The sequence below is a fragment of the Dermacentor albipictus genome, chromosome 3 (assembly GCF_038994185.2).
Source record: "Dermacentor albipictus isolate Rhodes 1998 colony chromosome 3, USDA_Dalb.pri_finalv2, whole genome shotgun sequence".
Classification (NCBI taxonomy): Eukaryota; Metazoa; Arthropoda; class Arachnida; order Ixodida; family Ixodidae; genus Dermacentor; species Dermacentor albipictus.
The window spans coordinates 42,426,747-42,445,661 of NC_091823.1; the positions used below are offsets into that span (position 1 = coordinate 42,426,747).

The 18,915-nt window shown below is 43.3% G+C and overlaps 1 protein-coding gene across 1 annotated transcript; it reads left to right on the top strand.

The window, feature by feature from the left end:
* Positions 1-707: 707 nt before the first annotated feature.
* Positions 708-18,568, top strand: LOC135902500 (cytochrome P450 2A3-like). Its single transcript, XM_065432602.2, has 7 exons — positions 708-829; positions 2,371-2,495; positions 3,276-3,382; positions 11,784-12,088; positions 14,097-14,212; positions 14,849-15,107; positions 18,304-18,568. The coding sequence occupies exons 1-7, from the start codon at positions 708-710 to the stop codon at positions 18,566-18,568; spliced, it is 1,299 nt and encodes a 432-aa protein (XP_065288674.2).
* Positions 18,569-18,915: the final 347 nt, after the last annotated feature.

Consider the following 18,915-nt stretch of genomic DNA (forward strand, 5'->3'; position numbering starts at 1 on the left):
CTGTAGCACTAAAGCTGGTAAAGCTATGGGAGTGGTTTCGAGCACCTGGCTTTGTACTGTGCATGTCCTCCAAAATTCACTCTCCGTTCAGCTAACTCCTCTTTTCTACAATACCAGTTACAAGTTATATATATATATATATATATATATATATATATATATATATATATATATATATATATATATATATATATATATATATATATATATATATATACGTAGCGCGTCCCAACTATCCAAGAGGTCGCTTCAAGATACGCAGATTATTTTCTGCATTCCGCCTAATTATATAATTATATATCGTTAACAAATAATCAATCATCAAGTTCTGAAATTTTATAATTAGATGGAGCGTGTGAATGAGAAAATTGTATAGCAACACGAGAAACTGTCGAGACAGCTTTCTGTTGCTCAATACGTGGCACACAAAAGTGTTTTTCCGAGCTTGAAAGAAGCCCGCGAATACATGCAACATTGCCGCGCGACTGGCCGCTTGAGGCATATTGAGTGCACTCGCGGGCTCCTTTAACGCTCGAAAAAAACATGTTTATGTAGCTGCTGCGACGCACGTTAATTTTCAAAAGGAGCGTACCGTTTTAGGAAAAATTCTTCAACGAGAAAGCGGCCTTCATATGCGAATGCTATATGGAACCGGAGGCAGCATTTAAGGCGGCGGAGGCATTATTTTTTTTTTCCTTTTTGGACCAATGAAGAAAGACGATGTAGTGGGTGAGGCTGACAGTGTCATGAAAGACGGAGATAAAAGCCATGTTGCTTCCGGTTCATCGAAGTCCATTGAAGTCACCGACAGCCTGTTCAATCGATCTCAGTGCGCGGAGAAGCCTTTGACAATTCGTTCAATTTACATTTCAGGGCACTAAAAGGGCGGCGCGTTACCCGGCAGTCACGCGGTATTTTTTTAACATTTCGCGCACTTTTAAGGAAGGCTGGAAAAAATTAAACAGGGCAGTTTTCTTTGCATAGCTGAAATAATCTGATGTTTCTGATCAAGCGCTGCAACTTTTATAGTGAAGATATTTCGCCAGAGATAATATTATAAAGGTAATTAGGCGAGCTTTGTTATTTACCCAGCTTGCCGGATTGAAAAAAAGAAACTCCTGACGTGTTCCATATGGCTCAGAACAATAGTGTGGCAATTCAACACGCGTAGCGCCTATTTTTCTTTTTAATAATTCCCATTGCCCCCCCCCCATTGTAGGGTAGCAAGCCGGGTGCTCTTCTGGTTGACCTCCCTGCCTTTCCTGTCCTTGCTTTCTCTCTCTCTTCGCTCAAGTTAGCTGAAGCACCACGTATGTATGTATGTATGTATGTATGTATGTATGTATGTATGTATGTATGTATGTATGTATGTATGTATGTATGTATGTATGTATGTATGTATGTATGTATGTATGTATGCATGCATGCATGTATGTATGTATGTATGTATGTATGTATGTATGTATGTATGTATGTATGTATGTATGTATGTATGTATGATTTTTGAGTGGTAGTTTACATATATACATATATTTTTTTATTTGTAACAATTTCTTTTTATAAATTACCCGTGACATATGCACAAATCTACTCATTGAGCTGCATGACTCGAAGCAGCTGAAGTCGCTCCCACTGGAAATCAACACGCATAAAGGAATAATTTACTAAATTTCACTAATCAACTTCTAAACTAATTACTTAAGCGCGCATATTGCTTCAGGCGAATTGAAACCAGTAATTTCACAAAGCACATCGGCTTGACATAAATTTCTAAACTAGCACCACTTTTGGGATGAGTGCTGTCGAACTTGTGGTAATAATGCACAGTTAATTGTTCCACTTACTTTCTTTTTTAAACAAAATGCCCTTGTATGCAATAAAGCTAAAGAATTACAGGAACACCATGCAAGGCAGATATCGTCGGAAAATTTGGTAACACCTATCTCGAAACTAGTCTCACCCTCAGAATTTGTTTCAAGTGGATATGACTTTCTATGTCAGCGGCTGCAATTTTCAAATTCTAATATGTGCCGTAGGGTGGTCTAGAAGTAAATTAGTAAAACATCGTTAATTAGTGAAGTATTAATCTGATTTCTCATGAAATGCGGGCTTGTGATTGTAATCTAGCTCAAAAAATATAATTAAGCTACATTCCACGAGGAATTTTTTTTAATTCTATGAAATATAATGAAAAGCACCTTGTATATGGTGTGTTGCCCAGTTATAAGCTTTTAGAAATTTGCAAAGAACTGTTTTTACCGCTCCGCCACCACCAAAGTATTCAATACTAGACTAGTTAGGGTTGATGTTGTTGTTGTTGTTAGGGTTGTTGTTGTTAAAGCATTTTTTCTGTTTTTTACACATCCACAGAGTCAAGACTGGCTCAACAGACGTGGTCATAATCAATGATTTCCAACTAATAAAAAAGTATCTGCCCAAAAAAGAGCTTATGAACCGGCCACAGAACTGGTTCTTTAATGAAGGAGAATACGCAGGTAAGTAAGGAGGTTGCGCAAATTATATTTATTTATGGACTTGTGAACTTTTTTCATTCATATTACGTTCGCCAACTTTTTCAACCTCTTGTTTCCACAAATGACTGCAATTTGTTGAGGTGTTGCTACAAAGCTGTTGATATCCCTGTAACAAGTTATGCTTTTATAAAAATTTACGGATGTCATTTCAAGAATCCATATACAAATTACAAGAGAGTATTAGTGCGCTTGTGGTTTTTTTACAGGCTACATAATGAATAAGCAAATTTACCACACCGTTATGGCTTCCTTCTTCGGTCATTTTGATTGTTTGATTGTTTGTTTTTACATTTCTTAATCACGAATTTACCCTAATGTGGACTGCTAGCTCAAAAGAACTACAATTATTGTTCTAAGAAAGACAAATAGTGTCTCATGTTAAATGGAGACATTAGTACACATGTTTTGTTAAGTCAATTAATGGAAAATGCACGAGAAAATACAATCCACAACACCGATGCGCGCCATGAATCAGCCAAACTGCATGCCTTAATAACCACATTTACGGCATCATCAACCCCTTGCTAGATTGATAATATATTTTGCTGCCGTATATTCTTCGTATATTCTACGTAAGACCAGTTTATTAAACCTCGTCTATACCTTTCTTAAAAGTTAAGCGGTTCTCTCCAGAAAGTCTGACGCAAAGCTTCGCTCAAACGTTTTGCGGTATCAACACATTTGAGTCCACAGCTCCACGCGTTTTAATTAGGTAACTTTCCTCTTTTTACGCTTTACTAGGTTTGGCTACGTTCAATGGTGACGTGTGGATGGACAATCGACGGTTCAGCATGCAGGTCCTGCGGGACGTTGGCTACGGCAAGACATCCATGGAGGAACATGTCAAGGTAATGCGCCAGTCATAAACCTCGAGCTGCAAGTTTCGCGCTTGCAATGGTTCGGGGACGAACAGTTTTAGACGTTTAAACGCTTTCAGTGACAAACAAACGACGTACTGCGCGTCGTTTTTACCATGAATCACCAACTAGCCTAAGCAACGACCCTAGCTTTCAGTGAATCAAGAGGTATTTAAACCCCGTTGTCACAACTCACTCGTGCTGAATATTGCGTTGCTGATAGGCAGGGCTGGGCTAAGATGCGTCGCAAATGTACCATGAAACGGATAAAAGATACTGAGGCAATCAGTATTTTTTCCCTCGTGCTACCGTGGATTCCGAAAAAAAAACTTTTCCTGCGAAAGACAGCTGCTGTTACTTACTCATCACATTGAAGCAGTTCTAGACCCAGGTTCCTTTTCTTCACTGTATTTTTCTGGGCGTTTCTGAGGCTTCCGACAAAGTACCTCACCAACTACTCCAACTAAAAATCAACCAATTCAATATTGACCTGAACATCCTCAAGTGGTTCGAATGTGTTATATCTAACCATGACCAATATGTTATCGCTAACAATTACAGTTCATCTCCTTATTATGTTATGAATGTATTAGGTCCACTACTGTTCCTGATCTCTATAAATGATCTTTCAGATTACATTAAATCTAGTATAAAGCTATTTCTAGACGACTGCGTTATATATAACTAACGGGAATGATTGACTTATCAATAAATTTGACCTAGACAAGGTATCCGAGCGGTGCACTAAATTGTTAATGGCCCTTAACATCCATAAATGCAAATGCATGACATTTTCGCGAAGCACTATTACCTCAATATCTTCAAAGAGCAGAATTAATGGCCTCGAACTGGAGGGCGTGGCTGCATACAAATACCTCGGTGTTTAGATATCTGATGACTTGTCATGGCCCGCTTACACTGTCAACATTGTAAGTACATCGCATTCTCAATCCCCAGAGCGCCTAAAATTATTTATTAACCTAAAATTCGTTCGTTCGAATCTCGAATACGTAGTTTGATACCCAGCTCACCGCGCTCTCATTCAATCCGTAAGATCTCTTCAGAATCGATCAGGTCATTTTATTATGTTTAACTATTCATGTACCACCAGTGTATCGCAGGTGAAATCTGCACCTAACTTTCCCAACCTTTTAACTTGGTGTAACATCTCGCACCTTTGTTTAGGAGACAAATTGTTTCATCAGCGACCATTAAATCAGCAAATGATTTCGCAGCCTGTGTATATGTGCCATCCCGTATAGATCACAGCAATACGGTTGCTGTACCTCGTTGTCACCACTGGCTTTCATTGTAGACAGCGTCAAAAAAACACGCTAACAAGGAAGAGCACAAGACCAGCGCTGGTCCTGTGCTCTTCCTTGTCCGTGCGTTTTTGGGCGCTGTTTAATGTGAATCACCCATACCAGCTATCTATCACCCAAACCCTTCTAAGCCACTGGCATGTTCCTGCATTCTTTTATGCCGAGAAACTGTGTTGAGTGGAACAATATTCCCTCTTCCATTGTCACTGTGAAGGATGCATTATCATTCAAGACCGTTGTAACCGATCATCTTTTGAGATGACTCGAATTTCACTGTTTTTAAAGCGATTAGTTTTTTTTGCCTACTTCAATCGTTTTGAGTGGCAAAAAAGCATGACATTTTCGCGAAGCACTATTACCTCAATATCTTCAGAGTGCAGAATTAATGGCCTCGAACTGGACAGTGTGGCTGCATAGACAAATTTGAGGTGGAGGCTGCGCGCGCCACGAGCAGCCTCCCCCACGTTTGTTTTGGTAGAGGATGCGAAGGATTAGCACAGATTGCAGCACAAGGCGGCGCGTTTTACAGACCAATGTTGCGTTAATGCAACAACGTGTACTGGCAGCTCCAGACTTTGTTTCGGTTTTGAACGCCGTTCATCAGAACGTTGCGTAAATGCAACAAGGTGCAGTAAAGGGTTAAAGATGCCCTGGTATACAAACCTAATTAGGAGACCCCAGTACGGAGTGTCTCATAATCAAATCGTGCTTTTGACACGTAAAACAACATAATTTAGTTCAAATCACGATTATAAAATTATTTACTACTTTGCTTTACACAATTGAGTTTGGAACAAATTACCTTCCTTTTTTATTTTGTGGAAATCGTGGGCCTTATTTAGAATTCAATCCTTGCTTGTATAATGGAGTGCGATGTGTTCGTGTACGCACGTCTAGCTAAAGTGAAGCTAACTCCAACGGTCGCAAGCTGGCAGCTGTGGACTGTAATATTTGAGAAATCGGTGCAACATGATGCCCGAAATTAGCGCCAGGTTTACATTACTCCGAAATCGAAACAAGAACCTCGTAAACATGACGAAGCGTAATTTTGTTTATGAAGGTCTCGATTATTATAGAGAATTCTTAAAATTGCAGTTCTGAATGAGGCTAGAGAGCCTCTGCTCTGTCCCTTCGCGTTTTTCAATGCAAGGAGGAAGCCGCTTCGGAAATGGGATCGCCAGTTAAATCTGTCAACACAAAGTGACATGTTTTCGACAAGTTTTGATCGCCGAAAACTGCGTTTATTTTGCCATCATTTCACATATTCATGACTTTTGACTCGCGCAGCTGTCAGTGTTATTGACGCCATTTGATGCGCAAGTCAATAAAGGTTAAGTAAAAATCTTGGCGTATTTCTTTGTCTAGTCCCATTACATATGTAACTGTCTTGAATATGCATTTTGCACATGTGTTTGATAACTAAGGTTCTTTATGTATGGGCACTGTACTGACCAGGAATGTGCTCTTCTTTCCCCAGTGTTCCCGCAATGCATCTTTTGAGGGCTTATGATTCTTTTCACAGCATTTTTTCACAGAAACCACAATTCCCAATAGGCACTTCTTTTTAAAAGAAATGTCCATGCGCAGGTCCAACGCACATATTGTTATCTCTGTGAAGCGACGCTTTCTTGACGTGACCAGTCAAATACTATAAAATTTGCACATTTTATTCCTGCGTAGTTCGTACAAAGGTAAAAACATGGCGCGTGTGAGCACGCAATGTGATACTAGACGATCACATCAAAGAGCTAGTTGGAAGGAGCACAAGGATAGACGTGCGCTTGTGATTGTGGCCTAATGGCCAGAGCATCGGACTGCTGTGAGTCGACCGAGGTTCCGTCCACCACTGGGCATGTAATTCAGCTATCTTTTTTAACGCGAAGCTGTATATGGCTAGTCGATTCACCGGTCCACCGGTATGTCGCCTGTACGCCGATATATCCTCCGGCGCAACCTATTGAAGATGCACGAAAAAAAAAGAGAAAGAGAGGCGCGTGATTCGCTGTGCCAGTAGGGACGTCGTTGCTTTCCGTCGTAGCTGAGCATGCGCGCAGCAGTTTCTCTCCGGCTCCGAAATGGGTACGCAAAGCGTCATACGTACTCCTGAGGAGCCGGCAGCTTTCGACCAGCAACGCTGCGAACAGAATCAGGAGTGAGCTCGTCTACGCCATGCCGACGGTACAGCCTGGGCCCAAGAACAGGCTCGTGCAGCCTAGCGCGAGCAGAAACTGCGCATCGAGGATCCAACAGCCTACCAAGCAGTCATTTAATGGACCCTCGGGATTAAGCCAGTGATAAAGACCGGGGCCGCATGTTCAGCTTCGCTGGCTAGCCATCTGTACGGAGTGCTTGGCCTGGGATTGTTTTATGCACACGGTATTCGCAAGCATAACAGCAACCTATCCCGGTTACGAAAGTACGGGAGGGTTAAAAAACACCATCGCTTTAGAACAGTGGGTATGAGAGAGATTACAGGGTACAACGTTCTGCAGAGATAGCAGGCCATGAACGTTAACCTTGTGCAAAACAGTTGTATGTAACGTTAAAAAAGGCTTCGTTAAGACTTCAGAAATGCACATTTAATAACGGAGCACGCAAACAGTAAACAATTCTTGAAAAAAATGTTTTTTGAATCTTTTTTACTGGAATAAAGGAATGAAATGAAACCATCCAATTCGCACCATTCGGAGGAGTTAAAAGGAGCGGAATTAACGGGCATTTTCACTCTCCAGGATGGGGTGAAAATGGAGTGGAGAGCCCCACTTCGCAACTCTGACTTACACGCACCAGGATGATAAACAAACAAGCCTAGTGATACACGTGACCACGCAGTTTAAAAGAGGGCGTGCACAACATCCTCGTCGTCATCATCACGACAACGGTATAATGGGTTTGCGCCAACGTTCACAGCTAGTGTAACTTTTAATAAAGGTTAAAGTTCAAAATGAAACAGCACACGCCGCTTATGATTGTCTTTCAAAATCTTCATCTTAAGTTCACCTTGTACTCGTCAGACCAAAAAATGGTCGATTTCCTGCATATAGGATTGCTTACCGACTATTATAAGCAACGCTCAGCTCTTCGGTTGAAGCTTCAAAAATATATGCTCGCAAACGGCTGCTGGAGATTTGAACGATCGGCCCGATTTGTCAACAGACTCGTTCTTTACTTTTTTTAACGCGATAGCGTTAAGGAGCTCGTGTCGCAGAAAAGCCGGTGTCGTCGGCGTCGGTGTCGGCGTCGGGTGTCGGCGTTTGCGGCGTTGACCGTGAGCGATAAATCACGGCAGGCGCTTCATAAACAAAAAGCAACTTCCAAGATTGGCCCGGTGGGAATCGAACCAGGGTCTCCGGAGTGTGAGACGGAGACGCTACCACTCAGCCACGAGTTCGATGCTTCCAAGCGGTGCAAACGCGCCTCTAGTGAATGCGGTGTTGCCTTCGAAACGAGCCGTGGAAAGTTATACTGCGGTGTATATCAGTAATTATGAACGTGTAACGTACAGAAGTCACAATTACACGAGTTGCGAAGTGCGTTTCCGCTGCATTTCTTCTACGCTTTCCGCACACGCAGAGCCATCTTGCGGCAAACACAGAAGACCCCCTCCTCTCAATGTACGGCGCAGCCCCGATAGGAGGCGCGCCGCGCGCGCATTGGGACCGCTGCCAGGCGCGTCGCGGGACTCCCTCTCCCCTGACGACGCTTCGCCGTGCTCCCGGTTTAGATTACTATCTATCTCTCTGCCCGTGCCGATCACGACGTTTGGCTGGCGTAGATCGTTTCCCCTCCGAGACACCGAGTTCTTTGGTTCGTTCCGTTCGCTCAGGCGCACGTTTCGTTGCCGCGCCAAACGCTGCGTTGCTCGACGCTCACCGCGTGATAGGTGGGCGCTAAGTCCGATGCGGGGCGCATCGTAAGTGATCGCTGTGCCGTAGCGCTGGTAGCGCATTGTCGACCCCTTGGCGGGTCGACGGGAACGCTGTGGCGTCCCACTCTTGAAGGCGAAGCTTAAGCGTCCTCCAATTTTTTTAGACTCTCATGAAAGGGACTGAAAATATAGGCAAAAAAAAACTTCCGCAACTATCGAAAGCCATTGACTCCCAGTGCAAAACATGTGCAAAGGTGCCCAAAACTAACCAGCATATATTGCGCTAATGGACACGTCGATGGTGGCGGCAGAAATGGTGCCCGACCTAAAATTAGACCCGGAAAAACAGCTTACTGAATAGAGTGATGGAGAGGAAGCCAGCAAAAAACTGTATTGAGCACCAAATAATGAAATCAAATGAGAAGTCTAATGATATTTCGACGTACTAAGCATTATACTGTAAGAACCCTTATAAAGGTACAAGGCTCTCTGGAAGCGGTGTTACAGATGAGAACTTGCCGACGACGATGACTGCGCTATAGCGTATGTAAATAGGGCAAAAAGTATTCAGCATGTTCTGCTATATAATGTCAAAATATCCGTATGGATATAAGCAAAGGTGTAGATAGTCTGTTTTAAAGTAGTGCAAGAAAAGTAAATGAACTGGCGGCGAAGAATGCTGTTTGTAAAAATGTTACCTGAAGCAACAGTACAGTTCATGACACGCGTTCAGGATGCATTTCTCAAAGTGGTTCTAAGCATGAAATTTCTATTAAAACTGTATGTTCTGAGCACCAGCTTAACTTCCATTGTGCAGTTCGAACATTCCACCTAATGACCATAATTAGTAAAAGTAATTAGTAATTAGTGAAACATTATTCTTTATTACAGCGTGTGCTGCACAGCATTCAATTTTCTTAATCATGTTTTGTAATTACAAAAGACTAGTTAGCGTAAATTCTCAGAGAAAGCCTTAAGGGCCGTCAGTGACTCTGGGTGTCTTTGTGGATTTTAACGCGATAGCGTTAAGGTGCTCGTGTCGCAGAAAAGCCGGTGTCGTCGGCGTCGGGTGTCGGCGTCGGCGTTTGCGGCGTTGACCGTGAGCGATAAATCATGGCAGGCGCTTCATAAATAAAAAGCAACTTCCAAGATTGGCCCGGTGGGAATCGAACCAGGGTCTCCGGAGTGTGAGACGGAGACGCTACCACTCAGCCACGAGTTCGATGCTTCCAAGCGGTGCAAACGCGCCTCTAGTGAATGCGGTGTTGCCTTCGAAACGAGCCGTGGAAAGTCATACTGCGGTATATATCGGTAATTATGAACATGTAACGTACAGAAGTCACAATTACACGAGTTGCGAAGTGCGTTTCCGCTGCATTTCTTCTGCGCTTTCCGCACACGCAGAGCCATCTTCCGGCAAACACAGAAGACCCCCTCCTCCTAATGTACGGCGCTGCCCCGACAGGAGGCGCGCCGCGCGCGCATTGGGACCGCTGCCAGGCGCGTCGCGGGACTCCCTCTCCCCTGACGACGCTTCGCCGTGCTCCCGGTTTAGATTACTATCTATCTCTCTGCCCGTGCCGATCGCGACGTTTGGCTGGCGTAGATCGTTTCCCTTCCGAGACACCGAGTTCTTTGGTTCGTTTCGTTCGCTCAGGCGCACGTTTCGTTGCCGCGCCGAACGCTGCGTTGCTCGACGCTCACCGCGTGATAGGTGGGCGCTAAGTCCGATGCGGGGCGCATCGTAAGTGATCGCTGTGCCGTAGCGCATTGTCTTATACCCCTTGGCGGGTCGACGGGAACGCTGTCGCGTCCCACTCTTGAAGGCGAAGCTTAAGCGTCCTCCAATTTTTCTCATAGGTGTACTTGCATCCTAAAATAAACGATACTTCGCATGATGCACCGAAAGTACAGATACAGATACCTGGCTTCCCGAATGTATCATGCCACAGATACAAGATACCTCAATAGTATGTTAAGAAAGTATCTAAAATACATGCATCTTCAATGCTGCTCAGCCCTGCCGACAGGCGCGTCGCCTATGATAGCTCCAGCAAATTCAAAGCAAGCTCAGCGCTCTCCCCTTGCGTCACTGACCTCTTTTTTTTTTTGTCGCCAGATGATGCCCCAACGTTGATCTTGCGTTGGTCGCCACAAGTTCCACGGACTTGTGATTACGGCAGCGACAAAGCGAGCGCTCGAATGCCACGACAGAGTGAGCTGGAGGGCAATGAAAATTTCGAGGTCTTACGCAATGTACTTGAACTCCCGCGGTGGTGACAGAGCATTTGCTTCCCTATGACTTCTGCTATGTGCATTTTTCAGTTGGCATTGTTTTAGACTGAGCGTCTTCAGCCCGCTCAGCGTCTTCAGCCTGCTCAGTGGAAGTGCCAATGATGACCGGCGTAGCGGTATGTAAGGTATCGGCACAGGATCCCAATGTCCATCACCGTCAGAGTTAAATACTCGAATACTAAAGCGACAAGCGAATGCCACTGTCATCGTGCGGTTATGTTGCCACCGTCGTCCTCCTTGTCGTCAGTGCATACATCTAATGGGGTTTTCACAGGATTTACTGAGTTTTTTCACAAAGTTGGAGGCGTCGAGCAGTGTCAGGAATGTAAGTGTTGTCCCTCTCAAGAAGATCAAAGTCGGCAATATTGCTGATGTTTTAGCCTAGCCCCGGGCACCAACATCAACAACCGTTGGACAAATAAAGTTTATTCCATCCTATCCTATTAGGAGAAACGTAAAATTGAATATGTTTTGCCTTCTGTGAAGTTACGTAACATCGAGTGCTCAGTAACAGTATGGAGGGAGGAAATTCCGCTCCGCATGTTCCGTTTCGGTCTCTAGGATATTTGCTTGAATAAAGCAGCCTCCATCTGAAAAGAGCTCTTCGTTCGCGCTGCCAGAGAGGCATCGTCCTCGGACCTAGAACACTTCCATTCCCGACCAATCTGCAAAACTGCTAACCATCAAATGAGAGCAAACTTTAAATATCCCAGAGCCCGGCACCACGAAGTATGCACAAGATGCATGTAGCATGTCGTCTAACACCCAGTAAGTTGTTTGGCCCAATTAGAACTGCACCTCAACAAAATAGAGCACATCCAGCACTGGTATTTCCTAGCGCTGATAGTTCCTCTCCTTGTTCTAAATCGAAATTTTCGCTCACCCTTCGGGGAGCCTCTGCTTGCAGGGTGAGTGCCACAGTATCGTGGAGAAAATATCCAGGGCCAACGGCAACCCCATATCGGTCTACAACCTCTTGCTTACAAGCATGTCTAGCAACATCGCTTCGCTCGTTTACGGCACACGGCACGCTCACGATGATCCGCACCGACTGTACATGGATAAGATGCTGCTGGATGTGTTCGAGGCGATCGGACATGGCAGCATGCTTGAGTTCCTGCCCATGTTCGTGCGCCAGCTTCTCAGGAAGCTCCCGTCCACGCGCCGAAGTGCCATGGCTTCCAAGGTCAAGACGTTTATCCAGTACACGAAGTAAGCTGTTGGAGTTTTCTTACGTGTCGTCCGACATTGTTGACAAGTCGCGCAAATATTCCGCCTGTAAAACTACAGTTTTCATTTCAGATTTTCGCTCAATAAATTTATTTCTCGCGTATTATTTTCGAAACTCAGTATTATTTCAGTATTACGGTGCACGGCTGCGCTTTCACCGTGACAGATGCTTGCGAAAGTCGGATAATGGCGAAGGAAGTTCGGAACGTTGCACAAAGTCGAGTAGCTCAAAGATGTGAGGGGAAGAAAAAGAAATCGACGAACATTACGTTCCTGCTAGTAACAGCGCAAAATGTAGACGAGAGACGAGACAGGGAGACACCACAGCGCTTGTGGTGTCTTCCTGTCGCGTCTCTTGTCTACATTTTGCGCTGTTACTAGCAGGATGGAAAACCAACAAGCCCAAGCTGCTATTCTAGCGAAGAACATTACGTTGCCACGTGGTAGACAAGGTCCTCAAACTTATTTTTAAAAAGATGACGTGGCGAAAATTACGCGACTTTGAGAACAATGAAACTTTACGACGCTACTCTCGGACAAAAAACAGATATACGTAAACTGTCTCTACGAAACTGCTTTGTATCAGTTGAAGTCGCCGAGTCAAGAGTTTCAATCTTGCCTGATTCAATCGTCTCGCAAGGTCTTTCTGCTGCAGCTCATCAGCCCTGTTCACAAGCGTGAGAGTATGAAACTGCACCAAATGATGCAACCAAGCTCGATAAGTTTTCGTCAAATCCACAAAATTCTCCGTTAAGTCCTCACTTCTTTTTTGTTATTATTAGTTCTAAGAAATTCGAAATTCCCCTACTGTCAGGCACTATAGCATATGTCTTTTTTTTATTTATATAAGAAATATGTCACTAAATTCGATTAATTGTTCACCTTACAAGCAGCATTTATGGGTTTCATATGAGCATAAAAAAATAGGAGTTGGGTTTTTTCTAAAGCCTAAATTGATTCCATCTGTGCAGTAGTCTGCCAAATCCAAACTAAAAATAGGAAAAATCTTTTTTTTATGCTACAGCGGTTAAATGCTCAAAGATACTTCTCTGTACCCGCACGTCTTTTCCGTAACGCTGACGATCTATTCAAGTCGCCGTCGCCAGGCCCATCTTGCCGTTGTGAGCTTTACCTACGACATAGGGCACATAAAAACAAAAGTCTGCCCACCACCGTCACTAAGACTAGTACACATGTCCCTGTGGCATTGTGTATACAGTTGGGAGCTTTAGGCGCTAACCACTGCGCCATCACGAAGACTCACTTAATCGTTTGCCAGAAATTAGGTCTAAGGAGGCCTTACGAGCCTTTAATATTGAGTCCCAGGGTCTAGGGCAAGGTTACTTTGCTTCTTATTACAGCGCTCAACCCGGGCGAAAAAAAACAATGCGTCGTCTGTTCACTCCTTTATCCAGTTTCCACGCTGTTGCATTAAACTCGAAAATAAGCACCGGATTGTGAACCTTCCCGGTAGGCTCGATTTTAGGAATAACCAAGTCTAGAGAAGCCTGCCTTTCATTTCCAATTATCATCAAGGAATAGAAAAGGGGAAGAGAGAGAGAGAGAGAGAGAGAGAGAGAGAGAAACATTTATTGAAGCATAAAATGGAATTCTCGCGGATCGAGGTCATCTCTTCGTCACGCTGTCTTCTCGTCGAAGGGAAGCCTCTGCAGCACGGGTGGTCCCTCAGTCCAGGGCTCCACTGAGTTTGGCCGCGTCCCTAGCGTGCTCCACCATCCTTCTTTGGACGGCGAGCTCGCAGCTGACGAGCCGGCTCTCCCAATGCTCCGCACTCGGGGGTTTATGAAACCCCCGAGTGCGGAGCATTGAGAGAGATGGACGAATTACACAAAGCAGACTAAATCAGCAAACTTAGGCAATATACTTTATGATTGAGTTGTAGCAACTCACTATGTGCGCACCAGTAGAATTTTAGGACATGAATGCAATTGTGTGCATCCGCCTTTTCTCAGCTCCGCATCAATTTCAGGGGGCAAATCGAGGAGCACAAGCAGACCCTAGACAACGATTCTAATCGGGACTTCATCGACGGCTACCTCAAGAAGATCAAGGAGCACGAAAAGGAGCCGAAATCAAACTTCACACGTAAGCTCCCGTCTTAATAGGACGCCCTGCGGTTAATGGCCTACCACGTCAAGAATAAGTACATCACTATGCATCACTCACTTTATATAATTTTTTAGCATCCATTTTTAAAAGGAACTCATGTCTGCAAAGTATGGTTCGGGTATGCACAAAGCAGCAGCCGGCATCGCCCATGAGTGATTCATTTGAATGAAATTTGGAAATGCTATGACTGTGTCACCGGCTCCTACACAAATAATAAGTTGTTCAATGACCAAAGGATAACATGCGGTAATACAAAAAATGTTGCGACGTTTACAAAAAAATTTGTAACCATGCTTAAACAGCCAATACAGATAAAAAATAGCAACAAGACGGCACATTCTGCACTTTGTGTAGTTAAACTAGATTCAATAAATGAAGACAATCGAACACCACAAAATAAATAAATAAGTAAATAATCACAAATGGTACACTAAATACTACATAGTTCATTCAGTAAAGGACAATCACTTGATATCGCCAGTGACACCCAACTTTTTACATCAAAATTTAATTTAAACACCTTGCACCTAAAATCCCTTCAAATGATCCTCCGCAAACACGAATATTGGGCCATTATACCGAGGGTTTTCTTTTTCTTTCTTTCTTTTTAAGCTTGCTACCTCGTGGGCAATGCCATGGCGTTGTTCTTCGGCGGCTCACGCACCGTCACCGCAGCCCTGCAGTGGCACTTCCTCAACTTCGCCGACAAGCCGGATACGGTGCAGGCCAGAGTGCAGGAGGAGATCGACCGAGTGGTGGGCAGGGAGCGCCAGCCAACGTGGGAAGACCGGCAGAAGATGCACTACACCATGGCCTGTATCTGGGAGATGAACCGCTGGAAGACCGTGTCACCCCTAGGAGTGCCCAGGTGGTAGGTGTGCCAAGCAACGTCATCTTCACCATTATCATTATTATCACATTATCGCCAGTCCAATTATGTACACTGCAGGGTGGAGGCCCTTATAATAACGGTTCTCAAGTAGCTCCTGCCGTCATTGTTGACGCTGTCAGATTCGGCCATATTGTCTTTCTCCATCTTATGAACTCCTACTGACTCGCTGTGCAGTGCTTACGCTCTCTCTGATTGGCTGAAGATGCAAACATGACGGAATATGACAACATGACACAATCTGACAGAGCGCAGAATAGCACATACGGTTTTCCAGGAGCCCAATCTGTCTTACGCCTTACTTACTTTTGGATCTATAATCTGCGATCCACCGAGCATATAGCCGACATGCCACTAGATACTTCAACAAAATGTGTAAGCGCGTGCGAATATTGTAAATTTCGGATAAGATCGGATTACTCCTTGGTTTCTGATTTGACGATATGGCGTTCCTAAGGTTTTGAAATATTCATTTATGACTGAATAACTCGTGATAAAAATGATTGTTGGAGCCTGCAAAATAATTATCTAAAATGAAGCTCCTTCATATGACCGCCGTTAAGTTGTCTAATTCAAAAAACATTTGACCAATGTTCTCAATAACTACACTTTAAGAGATCTCGACGCCGTACAGAGGCACTAGAGGTGAAGTATTTGCTCGCTTCCTTCGTGGCCCTCATCCCAATTATAGCACCAAAGTGACGTGTTGCAGTGATATCACAAACACATTTTTAATTAACATTATCCACGAACATTATTAGTTAGTACTGAGAACTTCAGTTAATGCTAAGAACATTTTAATTGACGAACAGCATGGCTTTGTACCAAGGCACTCCACAACAGTGAACTTGGTCACATTGGCGACCCATGCTTCCTGTGTGGTACATAATATAGGGACCAATTAGAGGTTCTTTAATTTAGCCTAAGTAAAGCATTTGATGTAGTTTGCCATGAACTCCTCACTATAAAGCTTAAGGAAATGGACATGCCTTCTTCCATCGCTGTCGCTTGTATCAAATTACCTAAGCAATGGATCGTGCTTCGTTGGCAGCAATGGACAGCGTTCCTATTAGCTATTAGATCACTAGCGTAGTTCCTCAAAAATCTGCTTTTGACCCTCGTCTATTTTTACTATTCATAAATGACACTTCCTTACAGATTCAACACTCTTCATTCCTTCTCTTTGCTGACGACCTAAACCTATTTATGACTATTAGCAATGTTCACGACTGGAATTACATCCATAAAGACTTTTTTCTTTTACAGTTTCAAACTGATGCAGAGACGATAAAGTACTGTTAAATGCCTCTGAAACTGTCGTACTAAGTTACAGGTGAAAAACACACCATGTGCAATTTTCATACACCCTCCAAGATGCTCCAATGCCCAGAATCGATGAAATGAACAAATACCACAGACAAGCTCTTGTCGATGGTGTTTGTTTTCTCGTGTCCTTGTCTTATTCGCGCTGTTCAACCTCAACACCTCAATTCTAAATATTCACGAACTATCCCTCATCAAGATATTACTAGAACAATTCTGGCGTGTACTAAGACAGAACGCTAAGCTTCTCTTCCCACGTTAAATATGCGAAGTACGTTCCATTCGCGCTCTTGGTATTGTTTCACGTATATAGCGTGACTTTCATTCAGCTGCTGCCTTTGTGAAATGATGTTCTGCTTTGTGCCTTCCACTACTAGAGCATGCCTCTGTATTTTGGGGTAAAACGTGCAAATCTAATTCTGACCTAACGCGTCCAGAATAAATTGACATCTTTTTTTCTAACACCGCTTTTGCGGTTCTGGCGACCATAGTCTAGCCCTCTGGAATATACCTCAACTCACACCTTTAAAACCAAACGTATTAAATCAGACCTTTTCATCTAGCATAATGTGGTCCATGGCATTATACATTGCCCAAAGCTTATTTGTTATGTGCAACTTCCTATGCTGAAAAAGTACGCCAGGCAGCATTTCGCACTTCCTGAGTGGTCTTGTTGCATTAGAGACTGTCCTATGACTCGACTCTTAAAAAAACATGTAATAGGTATTGTTCCCCCATTGACATATTTAAGTGTTCATCTCATATGTTGTGTATAAACGTAGATAATCATGTCGCATCATTAACTTCCTTTTACGCCTGCCTCGTTTTCTCTTTCCCTATTTGTTTCTCTGTGTCACCTTGTTTTATCCGCAGCATAGGTATTTATGTGCATTTTGTATCGCGCATTACTTTTAGGGCGGGCCAGAACGAAAGCTACGTAGCTATTCTGAGCACTATAATAAACGTTTATTATTATTATTATTATTATTATTATTATTATTATTATTATTATTATTATTATTATTATTATTATTATTATTATTATTATTATTATTATTATTATTATTATTATTATTATTATTATTATTATTATTATTATTATTATTATTATTATACGAAAACATTCGTACATATAATGGGCAGAGTTGTAAATCGGGAGGGAAGAGACGGGCAACTGCCAGAGAAAAGGGAACAACGCCTCCCTACTCTTCAGGTAAGAAAGGACAAAAACAAAGCTTAGAGATAGGAAGGAGGGAAGTAGAGAGGAAATAAAGAACAACTCACAGGCCACAAAGACTAAAACCAAATCAAAGGCAAAAGAAAGAGGGTGGCAGCAAGACCAGAACTTCACTGAAAAACCCACAGGAATAGAAAAAAGAAGGACGCAGGTACACAAATACTGAAACCAAATCACCATCATAAGAAGACAGGGCGGCAGTGGGAACAGAACTTAATTGAAAAACCCGCAAGAATAGTAAAAAAGACACACAGGTCACGTTAAGGTTTAGATATTTCGTAGCTTGCGTGAAGGGACAGGCTCCCTGAGTAAGCTATGAAGACTGCCACCATAGAAGTCAATGTAAGTTTGACCTAAATTAGACGTTAACTACGTAATTTCGTCGTGGCTAGAGCTTAAAAAATAAGAAAAGAAGCACTAGCCACAAAGCCACCTGCCGAATCTGACCTAAAAACTTCCGCGTTCATCAGAAGCCTGTCTTGTTCATTGCTGTTAACCAGAACCGCACTGTTAATTATTACGGGCATTTTTCAAAAGGCTGAAGTAAACGAAACAAACGGCTACCTTTGGCTGTAACTGTCAAGGTGCATTCGCGGCTCTCCTCGACCCTCGTTTCAGCGTTCTTGAGGACACTGTCTTCGACGAATTTTACATCCCGAGTGGAACGACTGTCGTCCCCAACCTCTGGGCAGTGCACAACGACCCCAAGCTATGGAAGGAGCCCTCGAAGTTCAACCCGAGCCGGTTCCTCGGAGCGGACGGCTCCCTCATACACCCGAAGCCCGAGTACCTGATTCCATTCTCAGTCGGTAAGAGCGACTTCAAGGAGCTTCCAGATGCTACAGAAGGACGAGAAAGATCACTTTTTGGGTCGCAGTATTAGTTGCATTTACTCACAGACCGTCAACCGATAAATAAATAAATAAATAAATAAACCAATCAATCAATCAATTATTCAGTCACTCAGTCAGTCAATTAGTCAGTCAGCCAGCCAGTCAGTCAGTCAGTCAGTCAATCATTTGTTTGGTTGGTCGACTATTTTGCTAATTCATTCATGCACCTGTTTATTTTTTTCATTCAGTCATTTGTTTGTTTGTTTGTTTGTTTGTTTGTTTGTTTGTTTGTTTGTTTGTTTGTTTGTTTGTTTGTTTGTTTGTTTGTTTGTTTGTTTGTTTGTTCACTTAAAGCGCCTAAAGATTGATTCGCTGAATTGGCAGCTACGGAGAAAAA